Source organism: Adiantum capillus-veneris, chromosome 2, assembly GCF_014529385.1.
Source record: "Adiantum capillus-veneris isolate H3 chromosome 2, ASM1452938v2, whole genome shotgun sequence".
NCBI classification, from domain to species: Eukaryota; Viridiplantae; Streptophyta; class Polypodiopsida; order Polypodiales; family Pteridaceae; genus Adiantum; species Adiantum capillus-veneris.
The window spans coordinates 69,875,804-69,900,089 of NC_140932.1; the positions used below are offsets into that span (position 1 = coordinate 69,875,804).

General features: G+C 42.1%; 1 protein-coding gene across 1 annotated transcript; it reads right to left on the reverse strand.

Annotated features, from left to right (window-relative positions):
- Positions 1-20,226: 20,226 nt before the first annotated feature.
- On the reverse strand, positions 20,227-23,691 carry LOC147462940 (zinc finger CCCH domain-containing protein 19-like). The gene is made up of 4 exons (XM_086486179.1): positions 23,534-23,691; positions 22,688-22,798; positions 20,854-22,491; positions 20,227-20,699 (listed from the first exon to the last, which is right to left on the reverse strand). Exons 1-3 carry the CDS (start codon positions 23,603-23,605, stop codon positions 20,857-20,859), a joined length of 1,818 nt encoding a protein of 605 aa, XP_086342305.1. The 5' UTR covers positions 23,606-23,691; the 3' UTR covers positions 20,227-20,699; positions 20,854-20,856.
- Between the last annotated feature and the right edge of the window lie 595 nt (positions 23,692-24,286).

The window sequence follows — 24,286 nt, forward strand, 5'->3', positions numbered from 1 at the left end:
GTGTTATACTTTTTGTTGCTCTCCCCACCCAAGCACTTTTGTTATTATCATTAGGAATCTATTCTAATGAAATGCTCACTATGTTCATGCTATTTTCTGCTACACACAAGTTACTAGGCCATTAAATGTTACATATGCCAAAAGACCAAGTATGATAGAGGGAAGCAACCTGGATTACTCTAGCCATTGCCTATCCCAAATTCACCATGGGAGAGTATATCCATGGATTTCATCTTTGGATTACCCAAGTCTATCCATGGGAATACGGGAATATGGACAATAGTCGACAGGTTTAGCAAGCAAGCACATTTTATTCCTCTCAAAGATACTATTAAGGCACATCAAATGGAAACTCTCTTCATATCTCAGATTTTCAAGCACCATGGATTACCCACATCCATCTTGTCAGATGGAGATCCTGGAATGACTAGTAATTTTTGGAAAGGTCTCTTTGAAAATCTAGGAACAATATTGAATTTCTCTTCGGCCTATCACCCACAAATGGATGGCCAAAGTGAGATAGCTAATCTTACGATACTCGATCTACTCAAGACTTATGTTACCGAAGTAGATCAATGTTCACAATGGGAAAAGTAATTACCTCTTGTAGAGTATGCCTACAATAATATTGTACATACTTCTACGGGAAAAGCACCTTTTGAGATCATTGAGGGAAGACCTAAAAGTCCCTTGCTACTCAAAGTACATGGGAAGATCTTCACCGGCCGATGAGTATAGCCGTGACCTACAAGAATATTTCCAAAAGATTAAGAGGCTATATCCATCTCTCAATAAAGGCAAAAAGATGTTGCTGATAAGCACAGAAGGGCCTTAATGTTCAAAGAAAATGATTGGGTCTTACGCAAGTTTCCTAAGGTTCGATTAAGGAAAACGGCGGGCAAAAATCCTACCGGCCATCAAAAGTATTATGCTAAACTAGCAAAAAGATACTATGGTCCTTTCCAAATCTTGAATCCCATCAATGAGACGGCTTATCAACTCAAGTTGCCCAACCATTGGCTCATACACAATGCCTTTCATGTAAGCCTACTTAAGCCCTACAAAGGAGAGCCACCAAGTGAACCAATTATTGAAGACCCTCCCGAAGTTGAAGACCGAGAAGAGGTGCTACAACCTGAAGCTATCCTTCAGCATGAAGACAACGTACTACAACATGGTAAGATTATCCGATGGTATCTTATTAAGTTCAAAAATTATCCTTTTGAAGATGCTAGATGGATGCAAGGAATACAACTTAAGAATAGTATGAACCTTGTCAATGCTTACAATGCTACATTAGAGTAAGCAAATGTACAAAAATCTTTTAATTGACTGATGTTTTTGTCTTATGAGACTAGTCCTAGTCCTCTTTTTCATTGTGCACAAATTTAACTAGTATACATGCTTAGAATCATGTTTGTGATGACGACGTCTCTCAAACACCAAGTAGAATTTGTCACTCTACTTTGGGAGAATGAAATGGACCTAAGAGCAGACATGCTTGCGGTAGCTATGTCTCTCAAGCACCAAATTGATTAGTCATCCATCTCGGAAAGATGTCGTAGGGTAAAAAGGGATCCTCTACCTGCTAAGTAAAATTGACTAATGACTAAGGCTTTGTATCTTCTACCTCATAGTCGAGGACGATTATGATTTCAAGAGAGAGGTAATGTCATAAAAACTAATATCTAACCAACCCAAATGATTTTCTCATATTAAACTGATCACTTAATGTGGGAGAATAAACAGGAACAAGGGTTAAGATATGAGATGTGCTTATAGATCTATCTCAACATGGGGCCAATAGAAAAGGGGTCCAAATGAGAGATGGTCTATCAAAGAGCAAGGCTAACCAATGGAGCATAAGACCTTAGGGTTAGCTTCATTGAAGACCTCCAATAATGTGTCTAAAATTCCTTTGACCTTAGGTAAGCTAGGGCTGAGCTTGAGGCGGGAACCCGACCTAGCTCGAGGTGCTTGTCATGCCTAATGACTAAGGTGATTGAGGTGCTTGATGATTGAGGTGATTGAGATGCTTGAGGTGCTTGATGATTGAGATGCTTGAGGTGCTTGACATGCTTGAGATGCTAGGGTTGTACTTGAGGTGAGAACCCAGCCCAAGCTTAAAGTGCTTAAGGGCCAAGCTTGTGGTTGGAACTGGGCCTATGCATGAGAGGCTTGAGGTATCAAAAAGTCAAATATTCAATCCCTACAAAGAGGGGGCGAGCCCTACATGAGGGGGGATGAGTGAGAACACCCACACACTCACACTAGGCATGCATGGTACAAAGGAAACAGAAGGGACACTTGTCAAGTTCCTCCTCATGTTGCCCTCATGGTGTGCCTGAAGCCTATTGGTTGGCCTCATGGTGTGCCTGAAGCCTCATGGTGTCCAACCTCTCTCTCAAAGGAGAAAGGGGGACACTTGTCCCAAGACTACCCTTGCTGCTTGTAATGCCTCCTGCTTGTGATTGGCTAGGCCTGGAGGGGTCCAATGAGCTTCAAGCGTGAGCTACAAGGGGGGGTCGACCCAAGAAAGCTATGGGGTTGCTTAGGGGGTATACTCACCCACACACACTCACAAACACTCTCATTGTGTGCTATGCAAAGTGCGAGCTCCCTCTCCTTCTCCAAGCAAGTAGAGGTTGAGAGCCTACACCAACACTCTTGGCTATGGAGTGCAAATCCAATCAAGAGCCATGCTTCAATGCTTACGCTTGCCATCTCCTTCTTCTTCATTACTATGCTATTATGTATGCTAGCAAGAAGAGTTATGAAAAGTGAGGAACTAATTCTTTCTCCTATGAAATGTTTCTTCTTCCTCTTCCCTACCCTCATTCCTTGCTAGCTCTCTCCACCTTCGAAGGTGTTTGAGGTCTTGGGACTGAGGCTTGGGATAGTTAAAGCTTTCTTCCAGTTTATGTTATGCTTGTGATGCATGAAGCTTTCCATCTTCATTGCATCACCTATGCTACAAGGAACACAAAGATTGTATTGTAACAAGTCTCTCTTAATGGGAGAAATCATAATACAAATGCCTATTGGAGGGGGGACCAGCTCCACATAAATCCGGTCCTCAAGTGTTGTCATGTTCTCTAAATTCTCTCTCTTGCAAAAGTATTGTTCATGCCAAGTTAACTAATTGCTATGATTATGTTGCTATCTTCAATTATGTTCACCCGCTATGCTCACAAAGTCATTTCTCAAAAGTACTCTCATTAATTTCCACTACTCTGAAATTAAATAGTCCAATTCCATTAGAACCATCATTTGGCTAGTACGGTTGTCTCGGCCATTTCTCAGACTTGGTCTGGATGATAGCCATTTCTTAGACTTGGCTATACGGTTTGCTGCATAACCTACATTATTGAGGATTGATAGCATGATGTTTTCATTGAGGTGGGGTATTCTCAAATGTGGAGATACTTTCGATGATACACATAGCTGAAGCATCCCTTACGAGGCCTCGCCATATGACATGTATAGAGTGGAATATATGCTTTTGACATCGAGTTGGTGGTCTATGGTCAGTTTGACAATTTATTCGCCTCAGTTGGTCTCTATACATTGTGCTCTTGGGAGGCATTTTCCTCTTTTATGATTTGTGAGTGACATACTTGTTCATTTTGTGTCATATTTTGGTTGACATAGTCCCAAATATAAAGGAGACTCTGCCAAAATTTTCCGAGAATCTTTTGGTAGTTTTTTCACCATGTCTACTAGCAAAGATCGTGACATTTATGACATAAAGAAGTTTGATGGCACAGCTTTGGAAGAACCAAATGCATGATGTGCTTGTCCAAAACAAGAAAAAGTTGCTTATTGCCTATGCGGCTAGAACTGAAGATATGCACATGACTCAGTTTCAGTGGGAGGAGCTTGATGAGCTATGCAGGTCTACAATTATACTGTACCTTGGTGAGTCGGTGTACTTTTCAGTGTTAGAATGCGAGACTGCTCATGCTTTATGACAGAAATTATGCGACACTTACGAAAAGGATACGACTAGCAATAAGGTTTTCATGATGCAAAAACTTTTCAACCTTCGTATGAAGGAATCAGCTAGAGTTGCCAGTCATATCAATGATTTTGATTTTCTTTTGCCCAGATCGTGCACAGTGCATGACCATTGATGATGAGATGAAAACAATATTTTTTCTTTGTTCGTTATTGCCACCCTCTTGGGATATCTTTTGCATAGCTATTAGTAAATTTTCTCCTAATGGTACGCTAAAATAGGATGATGTTACTAGTGCACTTTTGTCAGAGGAGATGCGTCGGAAGACCATGACTAGCTCGCATTATGGCGAAGCTCATTATGTGCAAAGGGTATAGCAACGTAAGGGTTGTTCTTCGCAATGTGAGTCCAAGAAAGAGGGCAATAGAGATTCATCAAAGTGTAGATCAAAATCTCGTTGTCGCCGCAAAGTTCAATGCCATTATTGTGATAAGTTTCGTCACATAAGAAGGATTTCTATGCTTGGAAGCGTGACAAAAAGAAGGGCAAAGGTAAATGCAAAGATCATGATGATAAAGCGGAGAAACCAAAGAGTTCGGTTAAAATAGAAGAACTGAACATAGTTCAGGATGACAGTGATGCACAAGACATTAATATGTTGATTGAAAATAATGATGTCTTTTATGATGCACAAGAAACTCTATCTTTGCAGAGTTCTATGCCAGTTGATAGTGGTGAAGTATCCCATACATGGATTCTTGATTCGGGTGCTTTGTTGCATGTCACACCTCATAGGCATTGATTTACTACATATGAGGAAACCATTGGCTTTGTTACACTTGGTGACATTTACTCTTGTGACATTGTTGGCGTAGGTGATATTGCCATGGTTATGGCAAATGGGGTGAAATTTATCATCCATAATGTATGTCATGTTCCAGTCTTGACACACAATCTGATTTCGATTGGACGTCTTGATGACTTGGATTACAAAGTCACTTTTCATCAGCAGTCTTGGCGTGTTGTGAAGGGTCATATTATTTTAGACCATGGTTCTAAAGTTGGTTCACTTTATCCTATTTATGTATCTGATAAAAATAGTGTTCTTTTTGTAACCGAGCTGCCAACCGTTGCTTTGTGGCATAGCTAGTTAGGACATATGTCAAAGAAGGGAATGGATACACTCTCTCGTTTGGGCTACTTACCGTCTTTGTCTTTTTTTGATTTTCCCTTTTGTGAGCACTGGCAATATGAAAAGCAAACATGGACACATCGTACATATTGTTTTGACAAAAAAAGAAAACCCTTAGAGCTTGTGCAGAGTGATTTATGTGGGCCTATGCCTTCTAAACACCATGGTGGTGCGTCCTATTATGTTACATTCATTGATGATACAACACGGCATGTTTGGGTTTACGCCATGAAGTTTAAAGATGAGACCTTTTCTTGCTTCAAGAAGTTATTATTTAGTGTTGAAACTCAGTCTAAACATAAGTTGAAAGCTTTCCGCTCAGACAATGGTGGAGAATATGTCTCCAAAGAGTTTACAGATTTCTGTTCAAGTAGAAGAATTAAGCGTGAGTTTCCAGCTCCTTATACCCCTGCAAAAAATGGTGTTGCAGAACGAATGAATAGGACCATCCAAGAGTGGATTATGTCTATGCTATCACATGCTAATTTACCACAAGCGTTTTGGGCTGAAGCATTATACACATTCGTGTACTTGATCAACAGATCACCACATGCTTCATTACAATTTTGTGTACCTTTGGAGTTATGGTCATACATAAATTGTCTTATGAAAAACTTTGTACATTTGGCTGTGAAGCTTATGGACATGTACCCAAGGAGTTGCTTGCTAAGCTAGATCCTAAGTCCAGGAAATGCATCGTCATTGGCTATGGTGTAGATGGTCAATTTGGCTATTATTTATGGGATCTGGAAAGTCGATCAGTGATCTGTAGCAGTGATGTTGTCTTACTGAGTCTAACATGCATAGACAACTAGTGAAAAAGGTTGAATTCCAAAAAGTGACGTTTTTGATGTATCACCTCCTGTCCAGACAGTTCCCGAGCTAATTACTGCACAAGCTAGTATGAGTTCTGATTATCCGCGAAGATCTCAAAGAGTCTCACATCCGCCAGAATGTTTTGTTCCAGGCGTGGATTTTGTTTTTCTAACAGATAGTGGTGAGCCTTCTTGCTACAAAGAGGCTATGCTAGCCAATGATACGGTTCAGTGGGAACATGCTATGAAGAGGGAGCTGTTTAGTATTGCAAAGAACAAAACATGGGAACTTGTTCCATTGCCAAAAGGTAGGAAAGCATTGCCTTGTAAATGGGTGTACAAGAAGAAGATTGAAAATTACAAAGCTCGTTTAGTGGCCAAAGGTTTCAAGCAAGAATATGGTGTCGATTTTCAAGAAATCTTTTCTCCAGTGGGCAAGATGACCACACTGAGAATGTTGCTTGCTTTGGTTGCCACTGAAGATATGGAGCTTGATCAAAGGGATGTCATTACAACTTTCTTACATGGTGATCTCGAGGAAGAGATTTATATGTAGCAACCTAAAGGGTTTGTGCTAAAGGGCAAGGAACATTTTGTCTCTAAGCTTCTGAAAATTCTCTATGGCTTGAAGCAATTATCTAGACAATGGTATCAAAATTTGGATGAATTTATGCATTCCCTAGGCTATAAGCGTAGTAATGAGGATCCATGTCTTTACGTGAAAAGACAACCCAATGGACAACTTATTATGCTTATCCTTTATGTAGATGACATGCTTATTGTTGGTCATTCCAAGAAGGACATTGCTGACTTGAAAACCAAGCTGAAAAGTCAATTTGACACATAAAAGATTTGGGTGAAGCCAATCACATTTTGGGTATGCGCATTACTCGTGACTGTTAGAAGAGGTTGTTGTACCTTTCTCAAAAAGAGTATGTGCACAAGGTTCTTGATCGTCTCAATATGTAGAAGGGGAAGGCTTTGAGTACTCTATTGCCTACATATTTGAAACTTAGCAAGAACAACTATCCCAAATCTGCCGAGGAAAAAAGGTTCCTTATGCTTCAGCTTGTGGTAGTCTCATGTATACCATGGTGGCTACAAGACCTCACATTGCACATGCAGTGGGACTTGTCAGCAAATTTATGTCTAACCTTGGTAAAAAACATTGGGATGTTGTCAAGTGGATTCTCAGATACTTGAGTGGCACCGCAGAGAGACAGTTATGCTATGGTCATGGAGAGTCATCCATTCAGGGATTTGTAGGCAGTGATTATGCAGGCTGTGTTGACAGTCGTAAATCAACAACATGTTGGATTTACACATTTGCTAGTTTTGTTATTTCGTGGAGATTTGTTCTTCAAGGCTGTACATCCATTTCTACCACAGATCCATAGTATGTTGCATTGAGTGAGGCATGCAAAGAAGCTATATGGCTTGCTCGCCTAGTGAAAGATCTTAGATTGAAGCAGTGTACACCAGCCCTTCATTGTGACAGTCAAAGTGCTATTGACTTGGCTAACAATCGAGTGTTTCATTCCAAAACAAAACACATGATGTGCGTTATCACTTCAGTCGTGTGAATGCCTGGCAAAAAAGAGCCTTGATTTAGTGAAGATTCCTACATGAGAGAACACAGCGGATGCACTCACTAAAAGTCTCCCCAGCCATCAGTTTCAACACTGTTGTGAGTTGATGGGCATTAGGTGAAGAGTGCTTCTCCCCACATTGGCCGTCAAGCGGGATAATGTTAGGTTTAATGGCCATGTGGCCGACCGCCCATCACTAACTGCTACTAACCCTAAGTGTACAGCTATACACGTGTGCGAACCGTAACACTAAGTAGAGTGTGTATTGTGTCTAAGGGCATAAGATAGAGAAGAAAAAAAGGGGGCACACAGTGTGTGTCAGCTCTCTCCCTCCAACCTGTGTGTGTGGCTATGGTGGTGTGTGTGTGTGTGTGTGTGCGTGAGTGTGTGTGCGTATTCCTCTTCCTCTTCTGCGGTGCCCTCAGCTCCTCTCCTTCAAAAGGAGGATACCCTATCTGATACAAAACAACCTGACATGAATGGGATTCATATCCTAGTTGTCAAATTAGTAATAGAGGTCCTTGCATTCCAGCTACAAACCTCATTAAGCCAAGATTGTAGCAACAATCTATGCTAGCATACCCAACAAGTGGCAACAATAAACGATCACTAGATATATGATCACAGAGGATCTTATTGTCAGAATAGGTCAAGACCCAAGATGTCCCTACCAAATTTGGGCAAAGGTCAAAATCTGTTAGACTTACATCACTCTGCAACTTCACTCAGGTCTAGGGCATACATGTACGGCGAGTGTGCCTCCGGGCTAGCCAAATATGCATTTAGACTGCAATGTCTGGCTGCCCACTTGTGGGCTGATTACCTCTTTTGTCCATGCGCCCTATATTTATTTTTTATGATGGGTCATGGGGCTTTCATTGGTGTTGCCCGACCTCCCCTTTGGCATCTATATATGTGAGGCCAGGGGGTACTCACATATATCTCAGTTGTATGGGTCTTCTTGTTCTGGTAGTCATGGGGGCCTGATCGCCCCCTCCTCCCTACTCCAATGTTTTGGTGTTGTGTTCTCTCTCTCTCTCTCTCTCTCTCTCTCTCTCATGCTTCAACACACCTGTACTCGCACATGATATCAGAGCATAGGATCTTCATGTCCAAGGCACACCTTCAGCAACATGTTCTTTTCCTCGCAAGATCAGATAAGCTACTGTTTTTGCAACCAGCTAGCAATCTTTGTAAGAGGGGGTGGTGCCATATTTTGGACAACATTTTTCATGACAGAATGCTCATGCCACTTGCGTTTTTGCAAGAACCTTGAAGATCTGCTGTTTTCTCCACTAGCGCTAGGGTATGGGATCTATTTTCCCATCAGAAAACCCTCCTATACCACCTGCGTTTTCAACCTGATTCGCATTTTCAAGACAACAGGGTAGTGTTTTGCAGAAGAGGGGGACTACTAGCCACACCCATCCAGATCTTGCCTCCTACCTACCTGGCTTGACATCCGGTGCCTTGCGGGCCCTATTCCTCTTTATTTGCTACAACTTTCAATCAGCATCCAATGTTGTTTTCTCTGTTTTCAGCCCACTTGGGGTTATGACATTGATTCCCCACCCCCCCAGACTTCTTGCACCGCTTCGAACCATACCGGGAGCATACAAGCATGTTGAACCACAACGTTTTCGTCACCTCGTAGTTGCATTTTTGGGTGGACAACAGCCTCTTGGTTTGAGTTTTTCATAGAGGATGAAGTTAGCTCCTGCTAGGACACCATCCGATGGTGGTCCATGCAGTCTCTCAATGACTGCCGTAGCACATCATCAGCTTGATCATCTATTGGCGTATGATCCTTGGGAGATCCATTCGTTTCAGCCATACATTCGTCGGTTGCGCACTCCAGAGGGGGTGGTGACTTGTGGTTTGCTATGGACACACCTATGCACTCATCATAGGAGTTCACATGAGATATGGCCATGCTCATGGCATATGGGATTCCGAAATTCCCAAAGAAGACACCACCATCTTGGGCCGACAGACACTTACCACTTGACCTCGACACATCAGATCACTTACTTACACAGGAGCACTTCCATGGCCTTAGGAGAGGATCTTGGATCTCTCCTTGGACAAGTTCATTGCTTGGATCTAGAGACTGTAGTGGGACTTCAGTGCTTTGGACTCTCTTGAAGAGTTTACCCGCAAGATACGGGGGATCAAGCATCATGCAACTACATTGAGAGTCACCCGAAGCTTGGCTTGGATGGTAGTGCAGTTTCTCTTGTACACTCCTGATTGATCATTTAATTTGTTACCTTCAAAGTTGCTTACACTCACCCTTGGTAACCTTACGACATACTTATCCCCCGACCTGGCAGTAGACCACTCCCAACTCATTTACATTGAGAGCCACACCGAGATGCGGTTTGGTGGCATTGTTGGCGCGGATTCTGTTTTGGTTGACACCGAAGGATTGGAGGCAAGAGATACAGGCAAGACGGTGCAAACAAATTTTTCTGGCCTTTCCTCTTCTCAGAGGATCTTCATAGCGTAGAATTCTCAGTTTGACTTCCCTACTTCTACAGGATGATTACAGTGCAGACAGCTTGGTCTGACCACACCTCTTCTCAAAGGCTCTTCACAGCGCAGATTATTGAGTCTGGATTTCCCTCATCTTGTATTACCCTACCTACGGACAGGACACCATCCGGTGGTGGTCGGTGCGATCTATTGATGACTGGTGCAGCTTACGATAGCTTCTACAGTGCATACTGCTTAGACTGACATTCCTGATTTTGGAGGAAATTTATGATGCAGATTGCTACAGTTGGGAGTTAAACATAGCTTAGCCACCTGGCCACACTGGGTTGCAGGTTCATGCATTGATAGGCTTCCGATCATTGTCATGAAGGTTCCTAGGCTTCCCCATTTTCTCCAGATGGTTTGACTACATACACCACGGATCCTATTGGGCAAGACACTTGTAGGTCTATTGGCACTCCTTTCACAACAAGGAGTTGTTTTCACACTCAATTTTGGACCATGCAGTATCTTCACCCTGTATGGTGGAGTACATCAATTTTCTACATTGCTCGTGACGACACTTTACCATGGAGATCTCTTGGAGGTTGGGACACCCCAGACTACTGCTACACTCATGGAGTATCCTTCAGTGGACATCGCAGCAACCATCTTCATCATTTGCCTCACATCTTCGGCTTCACGCGGTCTGTTCAACATCTGATGCTGAGACTTACACCATTCTGCTGCTTCAGTCATGTCTATGGCTTACATGTATGGTTAGTGTGCCTTCGGGCTGGCCACCCTTTGCATATGCATTTAGACTGCATTGTCCAACCACCCACTTCTGAGCCGGCCGCCTCTCTTTGTCCAGGCGCCCTATATTTCTTTTTTATGATGGGTCGTGGGGCTTTCATTGGCATTGCCCGAACTCCCCTATGGCATCTATATATGTGAGGCCACGGGGGTACTCACATATTATCTCAGTTGTACGGGTCTTCTTGTTCTGGTAGTCATGGGGGGCTAATAGCCCCCTCTTCCCTACTCCAACGTTTTGGTGTCGTGTTCTCTGGCTCCCTCTCTCTCTCTCTCTCTCTCTCTCTCTCTCTCTCTCTCTCTCTCTCTCTCTCTCTCTCTCTCTCTCTCTCTCTCTCTCTCTCTCTCTCTCTCTCTCTCTCTCTCTCTCTCTCTCTCTCTCTCTCTCTCTCTCCTCTCCTCTCTCATGCTTCTGCACACGTGCACTCTCACAAAATTGATACTAGCAATCAAACTGCATAAAAGTAGCCATTTTTAAAGGTGTAAATCATATACAATTCTATAGGTTGTTAGTGTATCACATAAAAGGTTAGCAAAGGAGTCCCAAGCAAGTACATGAATATGAAGGAAGAATTCTAATGAATTACTATTTTTTTAAAGACCCTTTTTTTTTTGCAGAGGTCACAATTGTGAGTGAATTATATTGAACAACCCAAAAAATTACAAGGTCTTGCCATGCTCGCATTGAGCCATGACATCATCCAGGGATCATAATTACATCGGCTATCAGGGAAACCACACCTACCACCCGCCCCCTTATCCTTGATACACAAGGTCCATTATCATGTTCTCCTGAGATCTTTTAATTGCCGATGGCCAAGATTTTCCTCCGTCCTAGGCATGCCATCTGCTGACAACAAGGCACAAGTAGTCCTAGACCAATCCTTTGAGTGTTGCTTGTGCCCGAGCGTCCATATTAGCACTTTGCTTTCTTGTATAATTTCTGTGAAGCTTGCCACCTCAAAACCTCCTCAAACACACAGCGGCTCCTTGTCTACCATACATTATGTAAGAAGAAGTACCTGAAGATTTGAGTGCTAATGAGGAGGGCAAGACTACCTGAATTCTTCTCTCCTAGGAACAGATTAGTCTTGAAAAAACCAATTTTCCATGTTCTTTGGACCCACTTGAATATTTTCTCTACGAGGCCTTTGATATTTGGGCAATCCGTGAAGAGGTGTCAGATCTTCACTAGCCAACCTGCACCCCAAGCATCGATCTGACCCAATCCCTCTCTCCTGAATCTTCACCCCCGTCGGTAGAGCACCCCAAATTACCTTCCATAAAAATACCTTCATGTGCTGTGGAACCTTTGGCTTTCAGATTTTCTCCATTACTTTCTCCCACCTTTCCTCCGGCCATTGGATTTTCCATATCTTGTTAAGGGGGCTAGACCAATTCTTCTTATGCATCATTGTACGCTAAATGTCTTTAGGATGGGGTTTCCATAAGAGACCGCTTCCGGGTCATTTCCAGGCATTCTAATCAAACTCCGAATCACAGATTGGAATCACTATATTTTCAAGCTCTTTCATCACTTTGTGGACAAGCAAGACCTCCAAGCTTTTAAGTTGGTACTGGGTAATCATAAGGTCAATGGTTTTCCAACTCTTGTTGTCACTGTCCCCAGAAGTGCCCAAGTCGATTTAGACCCTTATTATTCAGCTTCCTGGCTGTCTCTATTCAAAAGGGAATTTGTGGCAGATCTACAACTTTGGAAATCTAGGGGGACCAATGCAAAATGGAGTTCTTGAAGTACCTGGTTTGTTCCCCCCACTTTAAGACTCTTGATGCTCTATTGCATTTTCTTACCAATTCTCGTGAGCTGCCCCCCAGTCTTAGGGTAGACCACATTGGGGCTAGCAATTTGTCTTGAACCTCCACCCCTCTCCACTTTCCACCTTTCGAGCCAAGTTTAGCTGCTTCTATCATATGTTTGATCATGACAACCCAAACTTGATCCTGTTTAGCCAAGGAAACAACAAATTTGGTGCAACAAGCTTCTGCATGGGTCACAAGGTTGAGAATTCCGAGGCCTCCTTGATTCACTGGCCGAGCAACTGATTCCCAACGGGCCCATTGCCATGGCCTGGAGGATTTTGTGTTGTTTTTCCATAAAAACCTTTTTACTAATTTTAAGAACTCTTACCAATGACACTTAGCCATCTTGAGAAGCGGGCTAGTGAAGGCAATATAAGGAATCGTAAAGGCATTTATAACTTTTATCCGACTTGGGAATGGGAGAAGAGCATACTCCCACCTACTCATTTTTGTTTTGATTTTTTCAAGCACCCACTCAAATATTTGCTTGTGAGTTACGTCCACCCCCAAGGGGGCTCCCAGATGTCTGAAGATATTCCCTTTTGTGATAATCTCCCCCAACCAGTCAGAAGGGTCAAATGAGTCATTTTTCGCTAGGGAGATCAGCCTTGACTTCTTTATATTACACTGGGACCTTGAAGCTACTAAGAATATTTGTACAATCTCCATAGCTTTCTTGATGACCTGGGGGCACGCCTTCAAGAAGAGGAGAGAATCGTCTGCAAACAGTTTTGCTAGGAGTTGGCTATTTCTTGGTAAAGCTAGGCCTTGCAACTCCCCTCGTTCCGCACTAGCTTCGAGCGTCGTGATTAAAGGATGGGATCCTATGGCGAAAAGCAGGGGGGGCAGAGGGCATCCCTGCTTAATAGACCTTTTGACCTCAAAAGAGCCCACAATTCTATCATTGAATAGGAGCTCTGACTGGCTTCCAGCCCCTAGTACACGTACCAGACGACATAGGCAAGGCCCAAAGCCCAAGGCTTCCATGACGGCTTCTATATATGTCCATGTTATTTAGTCATAAGCCTTATCCAGGTCCAACTACAACAGAATGCACTCTTTCTTTGTGACAATTGCATATTCGATGCCACCATTGCTGCCAAGATGTTATCGTAAATGGACCTTCCTTTGATGAACCCATGTTGATGGGAAGAGATGATCTTGGTTAGTAAGGGGGCTAGTCTGAGGGCTATAGCTTTAGCAATAATTTTGTAGGCCACTGACATCATCGTTATAGGGCACCAATGTTTCAGTTGAGAACAACAAATCTGTTTTGGGATGGGTTTGATATGCCCTCTCTTCACACTTATCTCCAACGACCCTTTGACAATGGCTTTATTGGACAACCTTGTGATTGGGACCTTGAGATCATCCCAAAATTCTCTATAGAATTCCACCGTCATCCCATCCCAACAAGGGGACTTTTCCTTGCCAAGGGCTTGCAATGCTAGTGAACATTCGTCTTCGGAAAATGCCCTTTCCAAGCTATTAGCTTCTGAGTGGGGAGTCTTCTTCTTGACACTTTGAAGTAAGGTCCCTCTGGCTTCTTCCACTTCTTGGGACTGGATCTCTTTACGTCCAATGATTTGACTAAGATAGCTCAACATCAAACCAGCCATCTCATCCTGGTTATGAACTGCTGTTCCTTTCTCATCATAGAGTGAGCGGACGTGGCCCCGGCTCTTCTTGATTTTTAAAACCCTAAAAAACTTAGCTTGATTAGAGGCTTCAGGTTGAAGGAAAGTCTCCTTGGAGAGAAGCCTTGCCTTTCTGATATCTTCTAACTGTTCATTAACAAGGTTAGTTTGGCTTCGAGCCATTGTTTGTGCTCATCCTCAATAGCAAGCCCATTGGCTTTTTGGAGGTAAGCAATTGTACCTCTGTTGTAAGATGTAGAAGGTGTACCTCCCTAACTTTCTTGATTCGGGGGCCCGAGGTTTTGATTGCTTTATGGATGTTCCAAGCAAAGAGGTCCCAGTGCTTTCTTGGTTACCCTTATCTTAAGAAAAGCAAGAATCCATGGCAAGTGAACAAGAAAAAAGTTATTTTCTAAAGTAGTAATCCAAACTCATTGCAAAAGTCCAATAGTCAACCCAAACAGCTAATAGAAACAGAGACTGCAGGTATCCATTACGTGCAATAACAAAGTCTTGTGGTAACATGCACTCGTCTAACAGGACGTTCGACCAAAAAGAGGTTAGATGGTCCACCCTTTTTTTTTTGCACATTGAATGCCTTGTGTCTTACCCTGCTGTGGTGACCCCCCCTCCCCCCCCCCCCCCCCCCCCCCCCCCCCCCGTTCAAAATGATAGACATAGGCGTTCATGGGCGCAAGAGACAATGTGAATGGATCATCGGTGCTGACATGGTAGCCTTTCGTACCTACAGCTGCAGCTTTGGAGATTTACATCTCCGATTACAATAAATGGGCTATGGCTTCCTTGCATATGTATAGATGTAGAAAGAAAAGGGGAGTTTTTTTATGGCCTTCAAAAGGAAAAATAATGGAGTCACCTTTAAGATGACACGTGAATGCCTTAAGTCTCAACATTTTCCCAAGCTCCACAAAGGTGTTTGTAAGTGCAGTAAATATAGATGTGTGTATACGTAAGTGAAGTAAACATAGATTTGTTTGTATCCAAAGCTTGCATGCCTTTTCTAAGTAAAGTTATTTTTTGGCCTGCAGAAGGCCATAGGGGAAGGTTGAGAAATGTGCAGCTTTTGAGTCGTTGATACAGAGTTGTGTTGATGGTGTACAAGCATCCTCTTTGATTGAAAAGGAAGGTTTTATAAAGATTATAGGGCAATTACCAAAATACCCCTCTAATTTGGGGAAAGTCCCAAAATACCTCTCAAATTTTAAAAATTCTTAAAATACCCTTGTATCTATTTTGGTTGGATTGTTCAAGATTTTCTAATCTTTACTCCTTTTTGACAATTGAGATCCGTTTTTGCATGCTTAGCATGTAATTTGTCACTAATTACCTTGCAAAAAAGGCAATTATGTCTAAAGATAATGAAGCAATTCATCTCCAATGCCTACATTATCAACTCAAATTCTAGATTTAGCACCTTGTATTCATAATAAATTATTCATCTTATAAAAAGCGACAAAATTTTTTAATCTTTGGAGAAATTTAATTTCACAACCATGGGAATTTTGGGAAAATTGAAGAGTATTTTGGGAATTTATGACAAAATATTGGGGGTATTTTGGGAATTTCCACTAATTAGAGAGGTATTTTGGTAATTTTCCCAAGATTATATCTTTTGTTTGTAATGTAAATGGGTCTTTCCATCATTGGAACTTGGCCCTTCACTTAATGCTCACGTGACTTCCTTTTTTTTAATAATCTTTGTTTACTTTGTAAATGGGTCCCTCCATTTAAGTTAAGACCTAATGAGTTTCTTTTCAAATTTTTTATTTAAAACATACTTCTTTAATTGTAAAATTTTCTTTCATTTGAAGACAATTTACAACTAAAAAATTGTAAATTGTCCTTAAATAAAATAAATTACAACTAGGAATGAAAGAACAGTAAATTATATAAAAAAACTATTAATTTTTTAACAAAAAATTGTAAATTGTCTTTAAATGAAAAAAATTATTCACAACTAATGATTTTTTTTCAACTTTTGATTTTAATATGCAAATGTTACCTTGTTACTTTAGTGTAACATGTATCATCATTAGGGATTAGGTTTAGACATTCTCAATATTGATAAATTACATTTCATCTATGAAGGAACTGCTTGTTACCATAAGACTTTGTTATTGCACGTAATGGATACATGCAGTCTCTGTTTCTATCAGCTGTTTGGGTTGACTATTGGACTTTTGCAATGAGTTTTGGATAACTACTTTTGAAAATAAGTTTTTTCTTGTCCAACTTGCCATGAATTCTTGCTTTTCTTAAGATAAGGGTCTTTTAAAAAATAGTAATTCATTAGAATTCTTCCTTCATATCTGTGTACTTGCTTGGGACTCCTTTGCTAACCTTTTATGTGATACACTAACAACCTATAGGATTGTATATGATTTACACCTTTAAAAATGGCTACTTTTATGCAGTTTTGTGAGAGTGCACGTGTGCAGAAGCGTGAGAGAGGAGAGGAGAGGAGAGAGAGAGAGAGAGAGACAGAGAACACAACACCAAAATGTTGGAGTAGGGAAGAGGGGGCGATTAGTCCCCCCATGACTACCAGAATAAGAAGACCCGTACAACTGAGATAATATGTGAGTACCCCCGTGGCCTCACATATATAGATGCCAAAGGGGAGTCGAGCAATGCCAATGAAAGCCCTAGGACCCATCATAAAAAATAAATATAGGGCGTTTGGACAAAAGAGAGGCGGCCGGCCCAAAAGTGGGCGGTTGGACAATGCAGTCTAAATGCATATGCAAAGGGTGGCCAACCCGAAGGCACACTAACCATACATGTAAGCCATAGACATGAGTGAAGCAGCAGAGTGGTGTAAGTCTCAGCATCGATGTTGAACAAACCACGTGAAGCCGAAGATGTGAGGCAAATGATGAAGATGGTTGCTGCAATGTCCACTGAAGGATACAGATTTTCAGGGTTCTTGCAAAAACGCAGGTGGCATGAGCATTCCGTCATGAGAAATGTTGTCCAGAAGATGGCGCCACCCCCTCTTGCAAAGATCGCTAGGTGGTTACAGAAACGCTGGCTTATCTGATCTTGGGAGGAGAAGATGTTGTTGAAGGTGCACCTTGGACAAAGAGTCTGTGCTCTGATACCATGTGAGAGTACGTGTGTGCTGAAGCATGAGAGAGAGAGAGAGAGAGAGAGAGAGAGAGAGAACACAACACCAAAACGCTGGAGTAGGGAGGAGGGGGCAATCACCCCCCATGACTACTATAACAAGAAGTCGCATACAACTGAGATAATATGTGAGTACCCTCTGGCCTCACATATATAGATGCCAAAGGGCAGTTCGGGCAACGCCAATGAAAGCCCCATGACCCAGCATAAAAAAGAAATATAGGGCACATGGACAAAAGAGAGGCGATCGGCCCAGAAGTGGGTGGCTAGACATTGCAATCTAAATGCATATACAAAGGGTGGCTAGCTCGGAGGCACACTAGCGGTACGTGTATGCCCTAGACCCGAGTGAAGCAGCAAAGTGATGTAAGTCTAATAGATTTTGACCTTTGCCCAAATTTGGTAGGGACATGTTGGGTCTTGACCTATTATGACAATAAGATCCTTTGTGATCATATGTGTAATGATCGACTATTGTTGCTACTTGTGGAGTACTCTAGCATAGATCGTTGCTACAATCTTGGCTTAATGAGGTTTGTAGCAGGAATGCAAGGACCTCTTTTACCAATTTGACAACTAGGATATGAATCCCATTTATGTCAAGTTGTTTTGGATCATAAAATCTTCATAAAATATTATTATTATTAACATAAAGTTTCACACAAAAATACTTAAGCCTATCGTTCCTTTAGAAATGTTAATATAATGTAACAATCAATGTCATTTGATTATACTTCAATGTCATTCAAATGTTGATATAAATCTAAAATCCCAACATATATTGAAATAATCACATTGGTTTCTTTACATAGTTTACTACAACATTTATCTCAAAAAGAAGCAAATTAAACTTCCAAGTTTGGCCAAATTTAATCAACAAGTAACTTCTCCATGTTTACATTTGAAACAACTTGACCTATTGGTCACCTTTTGCCATATATCTATTACTCCCTTCATAATATACCATCTCTACAACATGTCAAAATACAAGTTTATTTGGGAAATAAAATAAGTAACATACAATGTGTGTGTGGAAGAGAGAGAGAGAGGTTGACCTGTACATGATTGCTCAAAGAGCTGGTTGACGCTTATATAAGAACTTTTAATTTAAGGACACCATGCACAATCAGTCTTCTTCTATGAGCTATCAATCTTTATAACCTTGCACATACAAATATTCCTTCACATGTGCACTGGTGCTGACGTCAAATGCCCTAAACAGACCACCGAAGAGAGGTCATGAGTTCATACTTGACCAAAATTTGAGTCTTAAGGGTTAGTCCAGACCCCAGTGTAGGCAGAAGTTATAGTTCCCTTTAAAGACTTGATTTCTATTTTTAAGTGTAGGCAGAAGTTATAGCTCGACAATAGATCTGCCTTCAAATCAGCTGCTACTTCCACCTACCAAAAAGACAAAAAAAAGTGCATCCAACAACACATGCATCTCCCTAATTTTGAAATTCTACTAAGGGTGGGTTCAGACTGCGCAACGGCAGTCTCCGCTTCCTTTCCCACCCTCCGTTGACAGCCCAGCAACAGCATAGCTATGGCAGCAACAGACAGCAAAAAGCTGCAGCAGATCTATGGTGCTCAGGTCCGCACGAGAGTTTCTGTTTCTACACCTATATCCGTGGATACATTCAGGCCTCTGTCCCACTGCCATTTCCACAGAACAAAAGTTAAGCCAAGTGGATTTCTATAGGCTTTTGACATGATGTTGAGCCATCAACAACCATTCTCATGCCCTCACAAATCCTTCAGACAACAATAGCCCTCTCTCCTTAGGATCTTGGGCATGCCTTTTCCACTCACCTCCCTCGCCACTTTTCGCAGCAAAGCCCCATTCAAAGGACTCATCTTTCAAATAAAAATAGCTGATTTTTTGGTGGGAAGGCAAACATGGGTTGGACCTGTGGAATTTCAGCCCAGGTAGCTCAAGAGCGCCCAAACATCAACATGAGAAAACCTCTGTACACCTCTCACACCCCAGAGTCTCTCAACATGGGATCTCCATCTCATCCAAACAGAAAGTCCATATGCAAGGGCATAAGAAACGCTAAACTAGAACTGTAGGCGTAAATACCCGAAGCAGAACAGCTAAGATCACAATCATTCCCTCCTAACTTCGTGATCCAAACTGAGAAAGAGCTGGGGGAGCAAGTCACAAAAATAAACAAGCGGAATTCAAGGTGATTCAAGAAGCCATCATCCTGAAGTCTTTGAATGTCCTTCCATCCTGAAGTCTTTGTATTGGGTAGAAACATCCTGAAGCCTTTGTATTGGGTAGAAACATAAGCACAGGCTCTCGAGATCTATGCATGCAAATGTCAAAGGAACTACTACAGCAATTATCGAGCAAGCAACATGTACGTACTTGATGAATCAAATGCACTATAAGCTAAGTTTTAGTGCCAAGACAAATAGCACATCCAATCATTGCAAGGAGCTGAGCACAGACACAAGGAGAGCACAATCTTCGCAGAGCAATATATAAAGCAGAAACTACCAATTTACAGCTCCCCGTCTCCCTTCGACCAAAACTCCATTTAGTAGACCACTAGCAAATGAAACTAAAGACAAGTACCCAAAAGTATGCGTGCTGCATAGCAAGCTGTATGCATGGTTTTGAAGCTCTGTTCTAAAACAAACAATTGACAGGCAAAAGAAAAATGTTCTTTCAAATGCATCCTTGTTTGCATGTCTCACAACTCACACACAGATTCAAGAAAAACTATTTGCTAAGCACAATCCAGTGCCAGCCACAACAACACAACCATTGCAAAATTGAAGCATCTGCTACGACTCCAGGATGATATCATTCACTAACAGTCTCAAATACAGGAATGAGACTATCTCATTGAGTATCCAACAATCCCGCCGTTCATGGCTTGGAACACAAAGCCTTTCAAAGCTTGTTCAAGTCTTTTCACTGCTTGAAACCATGAATATTAAGAGAAGCCAAGTGAACTGTGTCTTATATGGGAAGCCTCACAAAATCAAGACCGACCTGCTTAGTATGTGACCATAAGGAGCATGCCATCTAATGAGGAAACACGCACCTCCTTGTAGCTCGTGAAAAAAAAAGAGCTTCAAATTGATGAAATTACATCACAGGCAAAGTCGCTTGAACGAAGTAATCAGCAATCTGATCCTTTTGAACTCAAAAGTCCAAACAGCCTTGCCCACGGAACAAAATTTATTACAATATAAGCTGCTTTGCTCACATACACGAGAACCGGTCATCAACATCTGTCAAAAGAGAGAAAAAGAACTAAAATCAATCGACAGTGCGACAACTATGTTGCATACATGCCCGTATAACATTATTTACACACACGGACTTCTTTTCTTTTATTAACAAGGGCAAGAAAGCAGAGATCAAACGTCCTAGTAACATTCTTACCAGTCAAGAAAGAAAACTGCCAAGCTTTCTGTGAAAATCATCCTCTTCATCATAATCAAAAGAATAGTCTGCATCCGCAGCATTCTCAAGAGCTTCTGAACCATCTTCCATCAATTCATCTGCTGAAACACAATCTGTCTCTGAGCGATTTCCCTCTATAGCATGATGAGCATGCTTATTGCCTCCTATGGTTGCCTCTTTCCTCAAGCTGTGCCTCCCTTTTGAGATGGACGCGACATCCATTTCAGAAGAATTCTTAACAGCTGTCTCTACTTGCTTGGAAACCCTGGGAGGCGCTAAGTCTGACGATAGACCATTGCTATCGTTGATGCCAACACCATGTCTTGAATTCTGACTTGTTCCTTCATGCATTGAGTCGACACTACAAATAGCTTTCTTGAGTTCACACTTAGTCTCCTCGTCTAAGTTCCCATAGTGATCAGCTACAAATCCTGTGCCGGTCTCAGGCAGCAGGCTGACACGAAGCTCCGATGCTGATTCCACCACCTCTTTCACTTCCCCAGGATCTGTTTCAACACTTTTGCAATCATCAATAGAATCTGCAGCTTTTGAACTACCTTCTGTAGCACCTTTCGACTTTTCAGCCTTAATTTGAGCTAAAGATTTTGGTCCAGAAAATGTTGAACTTTCCTTTTCTTGCTTGGCCCTCTTGCTGTTTACTGGTACAAAATCCTTCGACTCTGCTACTGGAACTGCTCTAGAAGCCAAGCGGCCGCCTACTAATCGATCCTTTGGGAACTCCTTTGCATGAAAATCCCTTAGCTGGCTAGGGCAAACAGTATCGTTCTTTTTGCGCTTCAAGTGGTTGCGAAGGTCATCAGCATGAAGCTCACGGGCACTATGCAGCCCTTCTGGCTCATAAAATGGATCTTGCATCTCCGAACTAAGGATTGTATCACTGGCTCTAGCAGCGTAAGTCGCACTAGATTGTCGACCTTGCTTGGTTGTCCCAAGGTGCAAAAGCTGACCTTTCATGGAGCCCTTTTCACCCACAGCAAACTGGTCTATGCACTCATTGGAAAAATGAGCTTGAGATATCCTACTTTCCACTATTTGGGCATGTCTTGTCGTGTCATCTGCATTGTGTGCTGGCTTTAACCTGCCTACCTGAGAGATTTGCTCTACTTTCTCTCCTGCATTGCCTGCGAAACGTTTGCTTGAAGGTGGAGGAACTCCTGAGGCAGAAAGCTTGTAAACATTGCTCGGGACATATCCTGCTTCTTGTGAAGGAAAAGCAGCTTTGACAGGAGCCTTTATTTGAGTGGCAGGTTTGCGGTCTTGACTTTGTTGCTTTGCATGTGAAACTCCATTGCCTTCCCCATTTGCTGGTTGCTCACTTACCTGAGGCCTTTGATAAGTTAAAGCTTCTTTTCTATATTGATTAGGTGGACCATGTGAAAAAGTACACTTTGCACCCTTTGCACAATAGCCTTGTGAGAAAAAAAAACATGGTACAGTGGACTTGCTTGCCGTAGATGGTGCAGAGACAGTAGTCTGCGTTGACGGTATACTAGGAACCGCAGCTATTGTTGCTGTTGTAGATGTTGCAGCAGAGGAGGGTCCCCCTGCCACTTGTGAAGTGTTTGATGCTGAAACACCCGGCCTTCCATCAAGTGGCTGCATCAGATAACCTTAACATTAGTGACAACAGTCTCAAAGGTTGCTACCCAGCCAGCAGTTTCCACGATAAGCCTCGCAAAGTAACCCCTATCCTGAATGTAGCAATGGCTTACCCACTAACGCTATGTAATATCACACAAAGGCACCTTACAGATTTGAGAAGTAAATGCCCATGTAGAGTCAGCAAACATACCGGATGTCTAAATGAACAACTGGCATTCAAACAATTTCCCGAAAGCCAATACCAACAATCCCGTGGATTCACTCGTGCAGCTTCACTATGCCTGTACTCACAGTCAGCACCCTGACACAAGGAGCAGAGGGTTATATGCATACCTTAAAATGATTAAAAATACAATTTAAATCTATACTGAGTTAAAAGCGCATGATTCACTTCAACATGTCTCGGCTATAGCTTTTCTTTCTTAGAACATTCCTTTTCAGCACAAGACACAACAAAAAGAGTACTTAAGGCATTTCATGGTCCAATCTATGCCTAGACACATAAAACAAGAGCAGCTGGTCAACAGAATGAAAACCCCAAACTAAAAGATAGGCTAGAAAAACTCTGTCTGATTGTGAGCGAGGTCTCAGCTTTAATCAGAGACCCTGGGCACCGAGTACTAAGAAATTCAAGCAAGTCCAAACAATGGTTCATAGTATTGCATTCAAAACAAAAGCACCAACTAAACACTCTTCAAATGATTGAAACAGACTAAATGGAAATAAGGTATGCATGTCCTGAGCTTTTCCTCTTGAGATAAAGAAATTGACAATACACCTATAGATAGCAGATGTCAGTAGAATTGATTTTTACAGTCATGGAGCTTTGTCTTCAGCCCTAAAAACAAAGGTACTTCTTTCTGATATGTCCAGAGCTGAAAATTCTGCGTGTACCCAAAACCAGCAAGCCACAACCACGAGAGAGCGAAAGCCCTCTAGCCCTCAAGAAGGCAATCTGGGTGAAATAACTTCTGTGTGATCTCTTCAAACGCCGCAGACATGAAAGAGAAAGAAGAAGAAAATGGTGCGGCCTTACCTTCTTGCAGGTTAACGGAGAAGCCAAGAAGTAAACGCAGTCTGTGTTACGTTTCTGGGCCTCGTCGCCCATGGTCGCAGCTTTGCCCTCTCCTCCTTATACCATGGAGGACGTCTTTTATGAGTAAGGCTTAGATCGGCTGCACTTCAAAACCTTCAATCTGGTTTTATGTACTCTATTTATTACTACCAACATGAAGTTGCATTTACGACTTTCATGATGGGCTGTGAGCTCGCTCTAGATGAAAGAGTGTTAAGGGCGTTTGGGGGCTATGAGCTCTTGGACCAGGCAAGTGCCTAGAGGAGAGTGTCTCAATTGATCCAAGAAGAGCTAACAAACAATGGATCGGATCCCAAGGAGAGTGTCCCAATTGATCCAAGAAGGCCAGGCAAGTTCACTGCTCCAAGAAGAGCTAAGTCCTCCAATTATATTATTTGAACATGAATTGATTTTATCCTTAAGGTTCTTTTAGAACATGGTTTGTGCAACCTCATCCTCTTATCTAAATTTGTATGTTGCGATTGTCAAGAGTTTGCTTATGTTGGAGACCGTTTCACCAGGGAGGTTACAAGCCATACAAAGAAGACCATCCTTTGGGGACATTCAAGACAAGTGATAAACCAAGGAAGCAATTACTAGTGGTCATTGACATGTGCATCGGTCGTGTGCCACCCTTCCCTCTATATGATGGACGTGATCCAAGTGAACCTAGGAGTGGTTGAGGTCACCATCTCTTGATGCATTTGTTTGATC